General features: G+C 33.6%; 1 protein-coding gene across 9 annotated transcripts in view; it reads right to left on the reverse strand.

Annotated features, from left to right (window-relative positions):
- The window catches only part of VPS13B (vacuolar protein sorting 13 homolog B), a 737,914-nt gene that overhangs the window by 525,277 nt on the left and 190,283 nt on the right, over positions 1–22,354 (reverse strand). For all 9 annotated transcript variants that reach the window (XR_012490690.1, XM_074316465.1, XM_019757646.2 and 6 more), the window contains exons 18-19: positions 1,392–1,526; positions 456–629 (exon numbers count right to left, since the gene is read on the reverse strand). Coding sequence is in view for 8 of the 9 variants with exons in the window: in XM_074316465.1 (XP_074172566.1) it covers positions 456–629; positions 1,392–1,526 (309 nt within the window). In the remaining variant the exon portion in view is untranslated. The remainder of the gene's footprint in view (positions 1–455; positions 630–1,391; positions 1,527–22,354) is intronic.

Genomic DNA, 22,354 nt, shown 5'->3' on the forward strand with positions numbered 1-22,354 from the left:
GTTCCCTGGTCTGCCTGAATCCACTCTTTGGTAAAACAAAAAAACAAAACAAAAAACCCTACAGAAAGCCCAAACACCTAATTTTTATATGGCAAACTGTGGGTGACAAAGTACTACTATCCTATGAAAAATGTTTTCTCTCCAGTGTTTTAAATCTCTTTTACTCCTTTCTATGTATTGCATGATATAGTATGTTTGAAAATTCAGTTGGATTTAGTTGATATGAATCTGAGATTGTTATATGTACTACCGAATTACCTCTCATATAAAATAAAACCATCATTGCTTATAAACACATCATTTATCAAAAATGATACAAAATACTTCATGTGAATTTTAAAGAGCACAACTGCAGGGAGTATAATGGACACAAATGTTTTTAAAAGGTCCAATTTTAAAAGCCTTACTGGAAAAGAAAATGCAAAGTAAGTGAATAATGATAACTTTGTACTTACCAGAATTGTGGCAGTAGTCCATATTCTGGGGAACTTGGACTGTGAAGGCTATCAAATCTGGAGCTAAGAGAGATTCTGGCTTTCTACTCTCATTGAGCCACTTGCTGCTATGAAGGTCTTTAGTGTCAGAAGGACCTTGAAGCAATGGAATCAACTTCTCTTTTCCACTGTCACCTAAACAGAAACATTAATGAAAAAAATCTTATAAAATAAAATAGGAGTAGCATGAGGATGCTTGATCTTAAAATACTACTAACATAACATTTCAACTTTATTTGGTAATTTTAGCTGTACATTTAGTTATACCTTAAAAATACGACTGATAAAATTAAAAGCACTTTTAATTCTTAAAGTTTTAATATTTAGCTAATGAATGAAGAGCATGTTCAGAAAAGCTTATTAAAAGAAACAGCTTGAACACACGGTGTTTTAAATATTCGACAGGATCTGTACCTCTTCAAATTTATCTAGAAATTAAATTTACACTGAAAAAAATTAAACTACAAGTAGTTTAAGGGAACTATTATGAAACAAAGTATTGGTAGGAAGGTGAAGTCAATTATAACCTCAAATTGAAAAATAGCTGGGTTTTCTGTTTAATTTTTATTATACTAACATTTCAATTTAATTTTTAGGTGTCATATATATCTATACCTCTTATTCTCCCAAAAAGGATAAATATAAACTTTCCTTTAATTTCTCTCCTTCATGACCATTCTTAAAACTGTAGCTTTTTTCTTGAAATAAAAATTAATTTATTAAAGAGGTATCATTCTGGCACAATTAATAAAAATTTTTAAGTAAAATAAAATATTTTAAAACCTCTGATTCATAGGAACAATGAGTAAATTCTTGTTTCAGTAACGCTGCTTGTAAAATGCAAGGCCAATTCTCCTATACAGGCAATAAACTTTTACATGGTCCAGCTGCACATACCTGGGGCTTTGGCACAAATTTTTATTGATCCCACGGTCCCAGAGGCACATTTGACCAATGATGTGCTGCAATACTTCAATTCAACATTCTGGATTGAGCCCTCAAGAGTTGGCAGGGGATTCTTAGATTTCACACCTAATAAAAGAAAACTGCAAATGTACTAGCCGATTGAATTTAAATAATTTTTATACTCCTTCACCAAGGCATTTAAATTTAATTATACTTTAATTATCTACCTCAGATGTTCTTACAGTATTTGCATTAGGTTTCATAGTTTAGTGTTTAGGAGGTGAAAGGATGCAATTTTAAAATAAATGGGTTGAACTCTCATAACTACACATATGTAGTCACCTCTTGATTAGTCAAGCTAAAGAAATAAAAGTAAATATTTTAAGCAAATATTTATTTACCAAGCTGTAGATGTTAAAAATCATATTTGGTTTTAGAATGTAAAGTAAGATTTTTATTTTTGAAACAAATTTAACTTATAAATTGAGTTTCATTTAGGCAGAGACATTTAATTTCAACATGAAACTTCCAGAGTAAACAGACTCTTCAAAATATCTTGATCAGGTGGGTGAGGAGAGAGAAACAAGATAGCCTGAAATAACTCCTAAGTCAAAACACATTATCTTATAAACAAAATTGCCATCCCGTCTGTAGATAAAAGAAATCAAAAGGATTCTGTATCAATTAATGAAAAAAGTGGATGTTAACATCTCTATGCTCCTTGGAGAAGGGCATAAAAGCACAGAAGGGAATAATTACCATGAAATAAATGGTAGACAAAACTTAATTCAAAGGGGAAATACGTACTCATTTTGGTCTTAAAGAGTAGGTGCAATTAAACAGGCAGAGAAACTTTAAGAACATGATACTGACAATACTGCAGACCAATAAAAGGATAATGATGATGAAGAACTCTAATCAACTAACATTTACTAAGGAATTATGTGTTATGCATATTTCTCATTCAATCCTTACAACAGGCCTATTATAAAGATGTTTATTAGCCTCATTTTAAGATTAGAGGTGTTAAGTAATTTTTACTCAAATTCCTATACTTAGTGAAAGTGTTTCATACAATTTGATCCCATCACAGAAGACTTTACCACTCGTTTTGTCTATATTCACAAATATCTACCAACATAATTTCCCTTCTTTTCCCTATTTCACATTTTGATCAAATATATACTATCCTTTATATTTGAACCTCCTTTAAGCACAACTATGTATGGATAATTAAGAAAATCATAAACTTCACATGATAAATATATTAAACATTATTCTGAAATATTTTATCTCAAACTTTAGTGTGTTCAAGAAGCACCATAATCCTCCGAGAATCTTCCTGAGATGTGCCCCAGGAATATGCAGTTTAACACGCTACATGACGTGCAAATGGTTAAAGGACATCATCTGAAGAAACACCTCTTCACATACTAACCCTTATTTAAAGGGAACTATTAATTTACTAATTTCTATTTGGCTGTTATATAAATCATGTACTGATTGGTTGAAATTTTCCAATATTGACCACCTGTGTTGTTTCCATCTGAAGTGGTATCTATTATGTTCAAGGCAGGATTCTAAACTGTTGTGAATGGACATATTTTTCTGATTTTATCAGATTTTTATCAGATTCCCAAAACCTGTGACTCAAAAAACTTAAGGAACAGTATCTCAGAAAATTATACGATATCAACGATACTTACATAAACATAGTTGTAGCACCTACCATTCACTGAGTACTTACTAAGTGTCATGTACTATGCCTAGTTTACGTTATTTATTCATCACATACTCAACCCAAAAAACAGAGGTAGTTATTACTATTCTAGTTTAGCTATGGGAAAAGCAAGACTCAGAGAAATAAAGATTTTGCTCAAGGTTCAAGTCAGAAAGTGGCAAGACCTGGATCACACTTGTCCCTGTAAGAATGGAAGCTGAGCTACCCTACATATTTAACATCCATTGTAGTGGCAGCAAGTTATAATCAGTGGATAATTTACCCTGCTCCAATCATTATGTTAGATGATGAGAGGGATACAAAAATGGAATAATACCCTCCCCTAGCCCTCAAGCCCCCACAGTCAAACTCTCATTCTGTGCCAATTTTGCAAAAATAGAAAAAAAACCAAGATAGCTGTTAGCAGACAACAGCTACTGAAAAGTTACTCTCAAGGGTTGCTGATCTGATAATGTTTAGAACCAAAAAAACTGAATCAGTTGCCGGCAGATGCAAAAGCAAATGAATATGAAGAGGCCAAAATGGGTTTGTTTTTAAATTATTTTATAACACTATTTTTTTTCACAGTTTACAAAATTTAGGTCTACCTTGAATCACAAATGGTAGGTCTTTGTTAGTATCTAATGCACGTTATACATAAGACTCATCAGAAGAAGCTGCCTAAAACCTCATCTAATAGCAATCTGATGTACGTACCTATATAAAGCATCTTGGTTTAAACTAATACTACCAAGAACTTATTTCACATTTTTATGATCATTACATTTCTCAAATATTTTAAATCTTGTTTCAACAACAAAATAGCCTTACGCACAATTTAAGAAAAGCTTTTTTATAATTTATTCTTAATGTCACAAGCTAAGATTTTTAAAAACAAATTATTTTTATTTCTTGATAGACTTCAACAATGGATCAAAGTTGCTAGTACAAACAATCTTGGTAACGTCAACTGTGGAGTTTGGTTGATGATGATGAGTCAGTATAGGCTCATCTATGGTAAATGCACCATTCTGATGGGGGCTGTTGTACCGAGGGAGGCTACGCAGGTGTGGGGGGCAGAAGACGTACGGGAACTCTCTGTACCTTCCCTTCAATTTTGCTGTGAACCTAAAAACTGCTCTTAAAAAAAAAGTCTTAATAAAAAATAAAGTTGGTTTCATTCCATTCCATCTTCAAACCAGAACTTGTAAAATGCCTCAAATGTGAGCACTATCCAGGTAAAGGAGCAAGAGTCTTGGCATTACACATCGGGGCACCATTCGATTGCATTCTACATGAACGCTGCTTTCTGAAATTGTGCAAGGAAATCTCCTGTTAGGGATGCTACTGGTGAAACAAAAAGAGCAAAAGCTCTGAAACTAAAAAAGCACAACTTTGTATATAGGCAGCATTACTTATCTAGTAATTGGATAGCTTAAGGTAAGCTACTATTTATTATTGTAACATGTGGAGGCCAAAATACCATATACTGTTCAAGGTATTTAACGCTTAAGAAATCAACTGAACTTTATACAGAATTTAATTTGGAGGTACAATATTTGATAAGATGGGTAGTCAGCTACATGAGCCAGTAAGACAATCATAAAGACAGTGACTTTTGAAATAATGCCTTAATAAAGCACTCACATATTTATTCAAATAGTGTTGTCCTAGTCCACTAGAGGAAGGGAATTGAAATACCATTTTATATTGTACACTCTATTAACGAAATAATCTAAAACTACCAAATTTTTGTAATATAATATAAAAGAATGTACTGCTATTTCTTCCCGTGGTAGTACTCATTTGAAAGATATAAATTTCTAACACATATTCTTAGACCTATGGTAAACTGTTAACCATGACTGATTCTTTTTCTACCAACTTTCTTGCCCACCATAATTCTTCCATCCTCACTGAGACCTTAACCCTCAGTGTCAACTCTCCAGTGTTGAGTGATGAACTTACGATCCTCCTATAATTATCATCTACAAATTAAAAAGATGAACTAATGACAATCACCTGTATATCTGTGTAGAATTAAAAGATTAAGGAATCAAACCACATGTAAGTTTATCTCTGTTCCCTCCTTCACCACCGAAAAGCTAAGAAAAAAATTTAGGGCCCTAAACCAACAAAGAAATGAAAATGAAAAGAAACATAAGAGCTGAATGTGCAGCTCCCAAAGAGGCAAAAACTGTCATCAAAATTTTGGAAGATGAATATTTGATGAAAAAGTAGCAAAGAGATAACTTAGTAAAACAGAGAAAAGTGCCTGTGGGTAATTAAACTATGACGCAAGCTGATCTGCAACAAGCCCTGGAAATATAAGAATTAAAGGAACTAGGCAGTTCAGAGAGCAGGAATGCAGATGAGGCTAAACAGATGAGGAGACTGAAAGTCTAATGACTACAGCACCTTTCCCTTAATTCATGCAGCCATGCAACTACCCCACACTCATTCTGGTAAAAGACTGAAGGATACACTCTGGAGAGGTTAAACCAGAAGAACTTTGGACTAAGCAATAAAACCAAAGGGTCCATGTTAAAAATGGGGAGTGTCTAAAACTCTACATAGAGTACATATGTACTCGATAATGAGATCTCCTTTTCTTTTACTCTCTAAGAACTCTAAGTGCCAGGCTCAAGACCTACGGGAAGGAAATGGAAGGATTTCTCTCTGTGGAAAGTAGCTAATTCAAGAAAAAGGAACCAGAGATCATGATAACTGATTATTCCCCCAACAACAACAACAAAAAAAGAGTTAGTGTCCAATTCCCCTACAGTGACACCAACAAGTCAGCAAGCTCCAACCTCACACACAGGTTCCAATTAGTTATTTAGTATTTTATTCTATAATATAAAGAATCATCAGTTATTAGGTAGAAATCACTAACATGAAAGGTAGAGATTAAAAACACACACAGAGTAAAGGACATTGGGGTAAATAGACAATTTGAGGAACAGAAAACTTAATAATAATAATAATAATAATAATAGTAATAATAATAACTATTTCCAAAAAAAGTACAGAAGATACTACATCAAGAACAGGATGCTTAGTTAAAATTTTCAAAGAACAAATAACAGCTCTTAGAAATTAAAAACATAATGTTAATTCTCCTTAAAGTAACAAAAAGATTGGAAAATAAACGAGTAAATCTACCATAAATTAAAAGAAAAAATCTCAAAAGACTCAAAATGGGAAAGAAATGACAATAAAAAGAAAGGATCACCATAAACAATCAAATATCTTAAAACCAAAAGTTCTAGAAATAACTATTAAAACAAAATGGAAAAAATAATCAAAGAAATAATTCAAGATTTCCCCAAACTGAAGAATAAGAGTTTCAAATTAAAAGGGTATACCATATACCTAGCACAACAAATGAAAAAACAAACAAACAAAAAACCATACACATAAAAGCCTGCCACCTGAACATCAGGGCTAAAAAGAAGCTCCTAAAAGCGTTTGAGATAAAAAACAAACAAATGCATAAAAGCAGAAATAGGTAACATGCAAACATACAACATACAATTAGAATGGAATCAAACATCCCAATAGTAATACTAGAAACAAGAAGACAATACAGCAGTGCTTTTTAAATTACGTAGGAAAATGATTCCCAACCTACAAATCAAACTATTAATCAAACATAAAGTTAGAATAAAGATTCATTCAGAAATGACAGATCTGAAAAAAGTTTATTTATTCTGCTGGAAAGATAACTAGGGAATTATGATCCACCAAACAGAGAGAGTAAATCAGGAAAGAATAACATATGTGATTCAAGAAACAGAGGGTCCAACGTAAGAGAAAAGGGAATTACTAGGACAATGATAAAAGGAAACTTTAAGACAGCTCTATAGAAGGATTAGAAGCAAATAAAAGTGGAACAGGAGGAAAGAGTACCAAAATAATAATGATTACAAAAATTAAATCTATCTCTTGTATCGGAACATGTTAAGAGAAGACTTATGCTTCTGTCAAGAGTTTGGGGGAATTAACAGTAAGAAGACTGAACACTAATGGAACAAAAAAAGCAATTATTAACGCTAAGAATGAAAGTTGCATAAGAAAAAATATTAAATGGAAGCATAATTCATATATACACAGCCATATTACATTAATAATGAATATAAATTTAAGTAAAAATTGTATATAATTATATTAGATAATTCATGAGGAAGAGCAGAGATAGAGACAAATGAGTGTTGGCCCTAAAAGCCAAATCCTATTTGGTAGACAAAGTAATGTCCCTTCTCCCCAAAGATATCCATATCTTAATTGAAGGACCTGTGAACATGCTACTTTACATGGCAAAGGAGAATTAAGGTTACAGATGGAATGAAGGCTGCTAATCAGCTGATTTGAAATAGGGAGTTTATTCTTATTGTTGGATCCAATGTAATCACCAGGGACCTTAAAAATGAAAGAAGGAAGAAGAGGAGAGTCAGAGAAAGACACATGATGACAGACACACAGTCATAGAAATGCTGTGTTGCTGGCTTTGAAGATGGTGGATGAGGGCCACAGGCCAAGGAATGCAGGTGGCCTAATAGGTGGAAAAGGTCAGAAAACGGACTCTCTTCAACAGGCTTCAAAAAGAAACACAGCCATACCGATATCCTGATTTTAATATGACACTAATTTCAGACTTCTAAACTACAGAACTATAAGAAAATAAATTTATGTTGTTTTAAGGCACTAAATTTGTGGTAGTAGAAAGTATGTAGATATAGCAATATCTAAATATGGAAGATAAACAAATGACAATATTTTATTTAGAAATTTAGAGGTAAATACCTAAGAATAAGCTAAAAATGATTGTCTATAAAAAAAGCAGTGAAGACGATAGGGGCCAAGAGGACTGCCCATTTTGTTACAAGCCTTGCAAAACTATTATCTAATAAAATAAAACAAAAGAGCATTCAGGATACTCAAGCAACCAGGACTCAGGCTACATACACAAACAATAACATCACAGGATAGTGAATTCTGAAAGAGGGAAGAGGTAAATTCTTTTAAACTTTGCATTGAAGAGGCAGCCATCTTAGCAGAGTTATTAAGGAACATTACACAAAATAACAACAGCAAAGTAATTCCAAATGGTTGGTATTATAGTAATCATTTCAGGGGAAGAAAAAAGGGAGAGGAAGATTTATCACATAAAGAAGAAAGTGGAAGAGTGAACAAAAGTGGCTGGGTAGGCAAGAACAACGAAAGAAGTACAACAAAAAAGCTGGTTAGTTCCAAGACTCAGTGGGTGACAAAAATTGCAAATGGCTGCCACTGATAACACAAGCAGATAGGAGGAGACAGCAAACTTTAAATGGTAGTGGTTGTTTTGTTATTGTTGTTTATAATGATTTTGTTGTTTTTAACATGGAAAATCAAATGAAGTGACATTCTAGGATTAAATTAAGCCAAAATATTTGGGTAAAAATATAACTTAGTATTTTCAACAGAATATAAAATATAACCACTGAACTATAACTAATTAAATAGTGTGAAATATAAAGTAATCTCAGGGCCAGCCCGGTGGCTCAGGCGGTTAGAGCTCCATGCTCCTAACTCCGAAGGCTGCCGGTTCGATTCCCACATGGGCCAGTGGGCTCTCAACCACAAGGTTGCTGGTTCAATTCCTCGAGTCCCACAAGGGATGGTGGGCTCCGCCCCCTGCAACTAAAATTGAAGACGGCACCTTGAGCTGAGCTGCCACTGAGCTCCCAGATGGCTCGGTTGGTTGGAGTGCGTCCTCTCAACCACAAGGTTGCCAGTTCGACTCCCACAAGGGATGGTGGGCTGCGCCCCCTGCAAATGACAACAGGCAACTGGACCTGGAGCTGAGCTGCGCCCTCCACAACTAAGACTGAAAGGACAACAACTTGAAGCTGAACAGCACCCTCCACAACTAAGATCGAAAGGACAACAACTTGACTTGGAAAAAAGTCCTAGAAGTACACACTGTTCCCCAATAAAGTCCTGTTCCCCTTCCCTAATAAAATCTTAAAAAAAAAAAAAAAAAGTAATCTCAAAGTGATATTTAGATGACAGACTTGAACTTTAAATATTCACAAGGAGCAAAAACAAAGTCTTACTTTTCATTGTTCCACCTCACTTGCATCTCAGAGATCCCTGCCCATATTAGCAAAAAGAGAGTCAACAAACATTTACTGACCACTTTGTATTACAGATCTGCTTCTCTGATTTTTAACTTTTTTTAACATCAACAATGGCAAATAAACAAGTAGACTCAGCTTCATACTGACAGGATGATAAAGAGATGCCTGAGTTTAAAGCAATACATTCTGCCACCTAGTTTATGATACAATTCTTAATATAAAGATTAACAAAATAAAATTTGCTTCTAACTGAAATTCTATGAATTACAGTTTCACTCATACATGCCTTTCTCACACTAACCATGTATATTGCTATTTTGTATTATTAAGAATTAACCTGCTGGGGGTGGCCGGTTAGCTCAGAAGGTTAGAGCCTGGTGCTAATAACACCAAGGTTGCCAGTTGGATCCCTGCATGGGGCACTGTGAGCTGCGCCCTCCTTAAAAAAAAAAAAGAAAGAATTAACATGCTCCTCTTCAAGCTTACTTACTTAACTTTGATTACTATGTTATGCTTACAAGTGTGGGGATTTGGACATTTCTGCACTAGAATAAGGCACTAGAAAAATAAATCTTTTCATTTGGAAGTGAGGGAGCCTGGTTAGATTACTGAAGAACTTACAACTTACAGATGCAGTCTAACAAGATTCAGTAACTGATTTTGGCTGGAAAGGGCGGGATCACTAGATTGTATAGACTTAAAAGAAGAGAATTCCAGACAGCTTAGCACACTGCCTCAAATATAATAAATGTTCAAGATCAAATAATTTTCTTTATCCTTGACATCTTCATTACCAAGTATGGGAAACTGAAAAACTAACATTAATGTTAGTAAATCATGTCATTAATTTATTTTCTCTTGCAATGCTCTTAAAGGTTTATGTTCATCTCTAGCACACTGAAGTTTCACCATAATGTATCTGCTTAGAGGTTTACGTTTATCTTTCCTGTTCAGGATTTATAATTCTTAAATCTGAAGATTCACATCTTGCATCAATTTTGTGGTTTATAAAAAATAATCTCTAAATATTGCCTCTCTCATAGTTTCTCTTTCTGAGAGTCTTATTAGATATATATAGAATTGTCTCATTCTAGTGTCCAGATCTATTGACCTATATTTTACACTTTCATCTCTATTTTCAATGCTGCATTCTGGGTAATTTCTTTATATCCATCTTCGAGTTAACTAATAGTGTCTTCGGCTGTGCCTAACCTGCTATTTAACCCATTCGATGACTTCTGACCTACAAAGATTATATTTTTCTTTTCTAAATTATCTAGTCTTTATTGACAATATTGGGAACTCTCTCATAGTTTCAACTCTATCTTTTTCTTCTTTAATAATTTTAAATGTCATTTTATACTGTTTCTGATAATTACATTAATCTGAAATCCTAGGATTCTACATCAGCCATTAGAAATCAATATTAATTCCTGCTCTTGGTGGATTATTTCAAGTTCTTGGTAATTTTGGATTCTGAGTTGACATTTCACAAGGCTTTCTTTTGCAAATACATTGCCAGAGTTGAAGGTATGTATGTCACAACAAATATCTGTGTTTACTACGACATACCCAGAGATGTAACCAGTCCACCTAGGATCACATATTAAGTTGACTTACTGGCTTGATGGCTCCTAAACCATGAAGGATATTTAAATCTGAGTGATAACAGGACTATAATTACAAATTCTCACAGAAAGCACTGTCCCTCTTTCCCATCAAGCCCAAAACAAAGAAGCTTCTTTGTTGAATCAAGAATGGGGCAGATTTTTGAAACCTTTCCACTAGTCCTTAAAAGGTTATGAGTTGAGGGAGATGGAACATCACTTTTAATTCCTCCCTTCTTGTCCCCACCCCTTTTGGTGTTTAAAAGGCAAGCTCATTGATAAGTGAGCAAAGTTTGAGTGCCTGCTTACCACTCTGGTTTTTAGTTTCCTCCTTGATTTAGGCTTTTTTTTTCCTTTCTTGCAGATTCAGCAATTCACTTAGAATTATATAGGTTATATATTATTCAGCATGAATGTCTGTAGAGGAAAGGTTTTCAGGTTAACCAGTATATCACACTGTCAGGCATAAAAGAATTATCTGGCCCAAAATGTTCAGAGCTGAAGTTGAGAAACCATGGTCTGAATCATAGTGCACAGGATTTAACAACTCTTTTGTCAAATTCTTCCAGCCATCTCCTGCAGTGTGTTATATTTTATTCTTCCAGGTGTCAATTCAGGTGAGAGAATGTCTGGGAAACATAATTTTTTTTCTCAATCCCATAATTAGTTCTGGCCATCCAGGACATGGTTGCAAATAGTAGTTAGAAGACACTAACCCAAAATGTATTCATTATTTTGTGTGCTACAGCTATTGCTATAATCCTTATATTTAGAACAAAGCTGATTGTTAAATACAATAAACATTCATAATACTTTGACAATTAAAAAAGTCATGTCATGCTATGCTGTATGTTTCTTAACTATAATAAATGTAGCTTATAAGTGAATTATTTCCTCCCTATGATTTCATCCATGATAGATGAGGAAGCAACAAGTATTTTTTTAGGTTAAATACTGTATGGTATGCAGAGATATTAAAAACATTATGAACCCCAAAATGTACTTAATTACATTGTTTCAGTTTCCCTGAAAGCAGATATAAATCACTGGCTAGCTTACAAAGTAATCATTAGCACTGAAATGATAAATTTCCATTTATCATTTCAGTGGTTAAAAAAGCATTTATGTAAGAGTTCAATAAATGTTAGCTAGTATATTCTCATTATTGTTACTATTACTACAAACAATACAAGCTTGGACTGAGGAAGTCAGTTTACACACATTAATGAGTAATGAGGGAATTTACTGAAAGATACACTAATCGCCTTTATTCTAGTATGAACTCTGCTATCAAATAGCTATGTAATCTTGGATTTGAAACCTCTGTGGCTCACTTTCTTCATCTGAAAAGAGTGTTTTGGGATTTGATTATGACCAAGGTACCTTTTAGATCTAAAAGCCAATGTTCAGCTGCAGTGGGAGGAGAGGACACAGCCTACAAGAGGACACAACACTGCCATATACCATCAGTATTGTTTTTAAAAGCAAAGAAAACTTACACCAATTAAATGAAGCAGTTATTACATTTTTGTACACATGGTAGAAAATAATATGGACTAGGTAAAGTCAGTTAATGACTTTAGTGAAAGATGAAGAAAATTTTAAAGAACTATAAATCTGTTTACAAACTGTTACTGCAAGGATAACTTTTGAAACCTTTTATATCTTCCCCTAGCCTCTAGAGATGTAATACCAGGTGAAGAACGATAATTTTCTTTGTGATACAAATAACAAAGTGGTACAATATTATAGGTTTGTTTTTTCTTATAAATAAAATTTTTTGGTTGAAATAAAAATAACATCCAATTACTAGTGATTATAATTTAGTATAATACCCATACATGAACTTTAAAAAATAACACTTAGAATAAAACATGAAAACAAAATGCTTAGGAAAAAAGAAATGCCTGATTCTTAGATTAGGCAATTTCAAAACACATATAGGAAAGAAACATATTAAACTAAATTTTCAGTAATAACCACAGGTGAAATAGCCAAAGAAGGGCTACTATGCAAAAGTCAAATTATATTAAACTCCATATTCTGACAGCTAAAGGGGGGAATGGGGAGAGGAAGCCATCACTCTTAGTCACTAAATTAAAGGGGGAAAAAAATGAAACAACTATGTAGACATCAGGACAAAATGAAATGAGAGCATTTAAAAATACCACACAGCAAGCCTAGAGTCTATTTTAAAACACCTTATAGTAAACACAAGAAGGAAATTGTGACAAAGTTTTTTTTATTTTTTTTTAAACGCGGAGAAGGATGCTAAATAACTGACAAAATAAAAGAGGTCAAAGTAAAGGGGAAAACTATCTTTTAAATTAAGGAAAATTGTGTGTGTGTGTGTGTGTGAGAGAGAGAGAGAGAGAGAGAGAGAGAGAGAGAGAGACAGACAGACAGACAGACAGACAGACAGACAGACAGGAGGGGAAGGTAAAGGGCACACCAAAATAAAAATAAATCCAACATGCACTCTACACAGAACAAGATCATTCTTCTTTCCTTAGTTTAATTCACATTCCGTTATACCATACTCTTAATCTGACCACAAAGTAAAACTGACAAGCTACTTATCTGACCACTATGAAACCTTGACTCCAACAAGCTATTCTTTTACCGTGAGAAGTCTGTGGGCATGCAACCAAGATTCAGTCTTGGTACTTCAATCACTGATCTCCGATCCTGGCAAAATCGAAGGCCTGCTGCATCTACCTGAACTGTTTGTTTCTTCTCACTGTGGAAGGCAATCATGCTGGCTTAAGGATGCAAGCTTTTGTCTGCACCTAAGCATGATCATCTACTGTTGGTCCCTCACGTACACACTAACTCTGACTCACATGTCTCATTCATTCACTCACTTATTCATTAAGTTTTTACTATATGCTACCATACACCAAGCTCAGTCTGGGGTTATGGCACTAAAAAACCAATTCAGGCTCTTCTCTCATGAAGTTCACAATCTAGTGAATGAAGTACTACTGGGTATTAAACTAATAACTACACAAATATATACCCACATGATAGTGTGAAAAACATCAAAAACGAGAAGTATGGAGTGCAATGAAAAGATAAGGAAGGGAAGGTCTGAACTAGTCTGGGGAGCCTGAAGAAAATACAACTTGAGCTATGACTAAGGAGTTATCCAAAAGAAGGAACTGGGAAGAAGGATTCATATTCATCTACTGTCTTTGCCTAGACACAATGTCACAACCAGGAGAGCAAACAGATGGCCAGTGTGGACACCATTCTCTCAAGGGCAATGTACTACCAAGTCTCATTTTCATAAAGATATTTGTTGGATGAATAAATGAACCCATGAATCAGTAAATGGTAAAGAATACAAAAGCAAATTCACATAAGAGGAAATACAAGTAATAAAAAGATATATGCCAAAAGATCGATTTTGCTGTAACTAAAAGAAAGTGAATTACAGGAAAAGCGAAGCATCATTTGTGAGTACAATCTACAATATTATATGTTGTTGAGGCTTTATTAAAACAGTCATTACTCTTCATTACCAGTTGTGTTACATATTCATGGAATGATTTGGGAAAGCAAAACATATTATACGTTATTTTTTAAAGTTTATTATTCTTCACCAAGTTATTCAGTCCTAGAAATTTATCTCAAAGAAATAACTAAAAAGAAGGGAAAAAATGCTTATAGCAGTATAAATTACATCAGCAAAAAAATCAGAAAACACTTTTAATGTTATTGAAGAGGAGAATGGCTAGGTGCATTACGAAATATCTCATTGAGGGAGGGGGTTGCTAAAAGGGGGGGAAAGGGATCAAATATATGGTGATGGAAGGAGAATTGACTCTGGGTGGTGAACACACAATGTGATATATAGATGAGTATTATAGAATGTACACTTGAAACCTATGTAATTTCATTAACCATGTCACCCCAATAAAGTTTTAAAAACCTATGTTATTTGATGTTTATGTAAAAGTATACAAAATATATTTATTAACACATGTTAAATCAAACAATGGAATATAAAATACTATATACAATATGGTTACAACTATATGAAAACTATGCATGGAAAAATATTAAAAATTATAATACACAGAAATTTTCATTAATGTAGAGAAATGAAATTTTGTAAAAGTTCATATATAATCTAAAAATTGACTCACTAAGTTTGGAGACTTAAATACCATCATATAACAAGGTTTCACATTTAAAAATAAAAATAAATAATGCTCTGTAATCACTATAGGTAGAATCAGGAGGAAACAGAAAAGAACCCTATTAATATGGGTATATATAGACAAACTTATAAGTGATATGAAAGAGTACAATATATAAATTTACAAATAATATTAAGCCTTTCCAATAAGTAATTCAAAAAAAATAAAATGAAGGAATATATCAGGACTCTAAGAAATATATTTAAAAGATATGCACCAGAAGAGGAAGAATAAAAATGATAATGCAATCTATACATAAACTGAGCTCTAAATTATTCATAGATCAGGGCAGGCCACATCCCTAAAGAACAAATGTTGCTACTGGTAGTAGATTCAGATTCAGAGTAAGACAACATGTGGCGTAGTTTAGGTATGATTAAGCTATGTATGTATGTAAATATTATGTATGTATGTGATATATATACATGTATATGTATATATATATATGCATTTATGATTAGCATCAACAAACAGAAGACTACTCAAGGTCACATTCATCCTCATTCTAATCAAATAGAAACAATTTTTTTTATTAAAGTTTATGTGGGTAACAAGTGTTAGCAAAGTTACATAGGTTTCAGGTGTACAATTCTGTATTACATCATCTATATATATCGCATTGTGGGTTCACCACCCAGAGTCAGTTCTCCTTCCATCACCATATATTAACAAAAGTTCTTAAAAGATACTTTTTCTTACTCATTATAGAAATAAACTAGTTCTACTTCCAGTAGGGCAGAGAAGACTTTCCTTTATTTCTCATGCTAAGTACAGCTAAAAACCCAACATTATATATAAAACAAAAATAAGAAGACTCTGAAAGCTATAAAGGTTAGGGACCACAGGACTCAAAGAAAGGCACAGGTTTCATTTTTGCCTAATATATCCCAGACTTAAAGCTGAAGAAGCCAGCAACCCAGAAAAGCCAACAGGTACAGACATAAAAAGTACTAACAAAAGCCAGTTCTCCCTAGCCAAAGCACCTGAAGGGGGCATTCCAGCAAGAGAGAAAATTTTTAGACAATAACTGTTCTACTCTAGCCAAAAACCACAGAAAAACTTGTGGTCTCACCCGGAACAACATCAACAAAGGTCAATGAGAAGTCCAGACTTCCATCTTCAACATGCTCTAACAATGAACTCCCAAAACCCCCACTTAGGCAGTATACAAAAAGGTTGAATAGGGAAACTGGACTTCCAATCCAACCTGGTAATAAGGAAGCATACCTCAAACTTCTAGCTGGGGTGGTATCAAAGGAGGCCTAGTGAAGAGTCAGAACTTTCTACCAACCCTCAGCAACAATAAGTCACACAACCACCACCATGGTGTTAGCGGAGACCTCAGATGGAGCTCTAATGACACAGTCCAACAACTCCAAGCCAGGGAGGTATCAATGGAGATCTAAACAGCCAGAATTCCCATCCTGAGCCAGAAATGACAGGTCCACACCCAGGCTTTGGATAGCAATTGAAGCCAAGTGGAAAACCTGGACTTCTGCACCCACCTGGCAGTAACAAGGGCTCATCTCCCCTTCCACTGTTGGAGCATTATCAGATGAAGTCAGATAAAACTGAAAGTTTAAATAAGATCCAGTCTGAAAATAATATCCAAAATATCCAGGTTTCAATTAAAAATCACTTGTCATACCAAAACCAACAACCCAAAATGAATGAAAGACAATTAATAGATGACACTGAGATGGCAGATATGTTAGAACTACATGACAGACTTTTAAACAGTCATCATAAAAATGACTCTAAAAGCAATTATAAGCATGCTTGAAAATAGACTTAGTAAAGAAATAGGAAGTTATAGTAAGAGAAGAGGAGAAGAGGAGGAAGACAATGGAGATGACATAAAAAGGAACCAAAAGTAAATTATAGAATTTTAACAGAAAAAAGAACCTCAGTGGATGGGTTCAATACCAGAATGGAAAAAACAAATTAAAGAATCTCTTGAGTGGGAAATGAAACAACAGAAATTACCCAATCTGAACAACAGAGAAAATAGGAAAGAAAAAAAAAAAGAACAGAATCTCAGGGACCTGTGGGACCAAAACAAAAGATCTAACATTCATGTCATCAGACTCCAAAAGGAAAGGTAGAGCTGAAAAAGTACGTGAAGAAAATAATGGCTAAAAACTTCCCAAATTTGGCAAAAGACAGAAACCTGAAGAATAAGAAATTGAGCTAACCCCAAACAGAGTACTCAAAGAAATCAAAACACATTATAGATAAACTTCTGAAAACTAAAGACTGAGGGGAAAAATCTTCAAAAAAGCAAAAGAGAAATGACACCTTACCCATAGAAGAAAAACAATTCGAATGACAGCAGATATTTCATTGGAAACCATAAAGTGCAATAGGAAGTGGCACAACACTTTTCAACTGCTGACAATATCCTTCAGGATTGAAGAGAAAAACCAGACATTCTCAGATGAAGGAATACTAAGAAAATTTGTAATGTTTTGTTAAGTATTTAACTTAGTGGAACTTTTAGGTTTGGAACTTTTAGTCCAAAAGAAATGAACTTTTAGGTAGCAGACCCACCCTAAAAGAACAGCTGAAGTAAGTTCTCTAAACAAAAAGAATAAAATAAGGAATTTGGAAATACTAGGGGAAAAAAGAAAATAAGCGAAAGTAGGATAAATTCTTGAGTTTTCTAAACTATCTTTCATGTTGAAGCAAAAATAATATCTGATGTGGTTCTCAATACACTTAAATGAAATATTTAAGACAATTATAAACAGGGGCAGGTAAGCACAAATTAGTAGTCACAATATTGCCACAGGGATACAAAAGAAAGTTTGGGGAATATAATCAATAACATTGTAAAGATTTTGTAAGGTGTCAGACAGGCACTTGTCTTATTAGGGAAACCACTTCATGGACAGTATAGATGCTTGACCCCGGCGCTGTACACCTGAAGCTGAAGCTGAACAATACTGAACGTGAACTATAATTATATATATATATATTAGAGGGGGGTGGGGGGGAGAGAGAGAGAGAGAGAAAGAGAGAGAGAGACAGGATGTGGAGTACAGCATAGGGAATAGAGTCAATGGAATTTTAACAGCTATATATGGTGTCAGAAGGGTAGTAGATTGGGGAAGGAGGATTATCACTTTGTGAGGAGTGTAAATGTCTGACTATTACATTGTTTTGTACACCTAAAACTAATAAAAAATAAATGAATAAACAAACAAACAGGGGTGGGTAAAGAAACATAAAGGTAGGTAGGTTTCTGCAAATCACTTGAACTGAAAAAAGGATGATACCAGTAGACTTTAATAGGTAGATTTATAAAATGTAAACCTAAAACAATCACTAAACATTTTCACAAGATGCACTCAAAATATTACACATAAATCAAACTGGAATTCTAAATAATGCTCAAGTAACCAACAATGAGGCAGAAAAAGAAAACAGAAGATGAAACAGAAAGCAAAAGCTAAAACAGCAGACTTAAGGCCTAACCTACTAATAGATTAAACCTAAGTGATCTAAATCTAGCAATTAAAAACAAGATCGGCAGACTGAATTAAAAAGATGACCCAACTATATTCTGTCTACAAGAAACTCACTTCAAGCATATGATGTACGCAAGTTGATAGTAAAAGTATAAAAAAGATAGATCATACAAACATTAATCGAAAGAAAGCAGAACATGAAATAGTAAGGTGTCACTTCACTAGAATAGCTATTAAAAATAAGAGAAAACGTAAGTAATGTCAAGGATATGGAGAAATTGGAACTCGCATACATTGCTGGTGGGAATTTAAAATGGTGTGGCTCATATAGAAAATAATGTAGCAATTCCTTAAAAAGTTAAACAGAGAGATATATGACCCAGCAATCCCACTCCTAGATAAATACACAAGAGAACTGAAAACATATGTCCACACAAAAGCTTGTACAAGAATGTTCATAACAGCATTGTTCTTAATAGTCAAAAAGTGGAAAGTCAAATGTTCACCAACTGTTGAATGGATAAACAAAAGGATAGTATACTAATATTACCTTATTTATCCATAAAAAGAAACCAAATATTGATATATGCTACAACATGGATGACCCTTGAAAATATCATTCTAACTGAAATAAGTCAGATAGAAAAGATCACATATTGCATGATTCCACTTACAGAAAATATTGAGAATAGGTAAATCCCTAGAGATATAAAGTATGGAGATTAGTGGTTGCCAGGGTCTGAGGGTAAGTGGAATTGGAGAGTGACTACCAAATGGATATGGAGTTTCTTTTGGGGTAACAAAATGTTCTAAAACTAGACAGTGGTGATGGTTGCACAATGAATATAATAAAAATTTCTAAACTATACTCTTTAAAATGGCTCATTGGTAAATGTTGTCTTATGTGAATTTAATCTGAATTTGAAAAAAGAAAAAGCAGGCATGGCTATATTAACTCCAAAAGTCATAGCAATTCTAACTGTGCATGACCCTAACAACATAGCTACAAAAACTATAACTCATAGCTGCTAAGAAGAGACATAAATCCAAAATTCTAGCTGGAGACTTCAACACCTCTCTCAATTATTGGCAGAAGAAATAGACAAAATATCAGCAAAGATATAGAAGATGTCAAAAACACTATCAACCAATAGGTGCTTTTTGAAATTATAAGGATGTAAATATTGTATATTTTACAATATTTAACAGTCTAGTTTATTTTTGTCTTCGATTCTTTGTTTTCTTCCCCTCCTCCCTCATTCAACTGCTCTGTTTTCCCATGGCTACATACATACCTTATTAATTTGGTTAATTACCAAAACATGGACTTAAAAGAAACTGTTTCAGCCCTTAGACTTCTAGACACTGATAATCAGGCTGCAACTTCCTTGCAATTTTCCACCAAATGATGCATGAATCGCCCCTACAACAGGATCCAACATAACATTATCTCAGGACAAACCAGACCCTACGATGCACTTTTCCAAACATCAGCACCCAGGAATCACCTAACTCCCCCTTTCCTTTGTTTTTCTGCTTCTTATGTGACCATAAAACCTTCTGGCTGATCTAGGAATGGGGAAGATGGCGTTTGAGACAGGAGTCCACCATCTTCCCAGAATGCTGGCATTTTGAATAAATCTTTCTTTCCACCAACCCTTTTCTCTCAGACTTTGGCTTTCATGAGACAAGCAGCTGAACCTGGGTTTTTCAGTAATACTGTAGAACAACAACAGAATACACATTCTTTTCAAGGGCATACAGAACATATAACAAGATGGACCATATTATTCTGGTCCATAAGTAAACCTCAACAAATTTAGAAGAATTGAAATCAATAGAGTTTGTTCTCTAACCACAATAGATTCAAATTAGAAATCAGTAAGAAAAAGATCACTGGAAAATCTTAAAATACTTGGAAATTAAACAGATCTAAATATTCCACAAGTCAAAGAGGAATACTCAGGGGAAGTAAAAAAAAAATACACCTTGAAATGAATGAAAACACAACAGAGCAAATTTGCAGAACACAACTAAAGCTGTTCAGAGAGGGAATTTTATATCACCAAATGCATACATTAGAAAAATTAAGATCTCAAGTCGATAATCTAAGTTCTCACCTCAAAAGTGCAGAAAAAGAACAAAATAAACCCAAAACAATCAGAAGGATATAATAAAGATAGCAAAAATCAATGAAATTTATTTAAATTGTTTTTTACTATCAGTAAAATTGACAAGATTCTACCAAGACTAACAAAGAAAAATTAAGAGAAGCTATCAATTGCCAATTATCAGGAATGATACACAATATAACTTCACTCTGAAGACATCAAAGGTTAATAAGAACTACCACTAATAATTCTGTATACAGAATTTGACAACTTCGATAATATGGATCAATAAGTCAACTTAAAAAATACTCGCAAAAAGTGAATCTCCAGAGTCAGATGAAGAATTGTACTAAATCTTTAGAAAAGAATTAATACCCCTTCTACAGAATCTTTCCCAGGACACAGATAGAAAGGAAACACTTTCCATTTCATTTCATGAAGCTACCCTCATTCCAAAACAGACATTACAAAAATGGAAACTACATACAAATAGTCCTCACCAATATACATGTGAAAATACTTAACAAAATATTAGAAAGTGAAATTCAGCAATGAGTTTGGGTGTATAAATATAAATAATATACCGTGTCAAAATGAGTTTTATTCCAAGAATGGATGTTTAGTTCAACATTGGAAAATCAATGTAATCCCCCATATTTACAGACAAGAACAAAAAGCATGATGACATCTATCAAGAAAACGCATTTAACAAAATTCAACCCCTAATCACAACAAGAAAACTTTCAGGGAAATAGAAGTAGAGAGTAACTTCCTTAACATGAGAAAGAATATCTACGAAAAAACCTAAAGCTACTTAATGGTGCAAGACTGAATATTTTCACACTAAGACTGGAACGAAACCAAGTATGTCCGCTCTCGCTGCTTTTATTCAACATAATGCTGGAAGTTCTAGCCAGTACAATAAGACAAGAAAGACAAATAAGACATATACAGAAGGGAAAGGAAAACAAAAAACAAAACAAAAATCTATCCCTCTGTACAGTAGCCATAACCATGTGTAATGCTTAAGGAACCTTTTTAAAAACTTCTAGGAATAATAAGTAAGTTTAGTAAAGTTGCATGACATAAAATAAAAATAGAAAAATCAATGTATTTCTATACACTAGCTTGAATATACGTGTACACAAAAATTTTAAATGCAATATCATTTACAATCACTGAAAAAATGAAACAGTAAAATTAACAAAACATGTAGAGGACTCGTATGCTGAAACTATAAAATGCTGATCAAAGAAATCAATGAAGATCTACATAAATGAAGAGACATACAGTGTTCACAGACTGAAAGACTCAACGCAATAAATCTTATGCTGTAGATATAAATAATATTTTTCTAAACTATTTATGGAAAGGCAAAGGAATGAGAATAGCTAAAAAAAAAAAAATCCAAACATGAAGAAAGTTGGAGAAATAAATTTACCTAATTTCAAGACTTATTACACAACTTTAGTAAAGACTATACAGTATTAGTATAGTCTATTCGGATGTTATATTCATCCGAATAGACACATACGAGTAGATAAGGGAACAGAATGGAGAACCCAGAAATAGACATTCAAATATGCCAAATAATTGTTGACAAAGCTACAAATGTAATTCAGTGAAAGAAAGATCGCCATTTCAACAAATAATGCTGCACTAGGTGAACATCCATAGCCAAAAAAAAAAACAAAATGAACTTCAACCTAGGTCTAA

Source organism: Rhinolophus sinicus, linkage group LG12 (genome assembly GCF_036562045.2).
Source record: "Rhinolophus sinicus isolate RSC01 linkage group LG12, ASM3656204v1, whole genome shotgun sequence".
In the NCBI taxonomy this organism is placed as follows: Eukaryota; Metazoa; Chordata; class Mammalia; order Chiroptera; family Rhinolophidae; genus Rhinolophus; species Rhinolophus sinicus.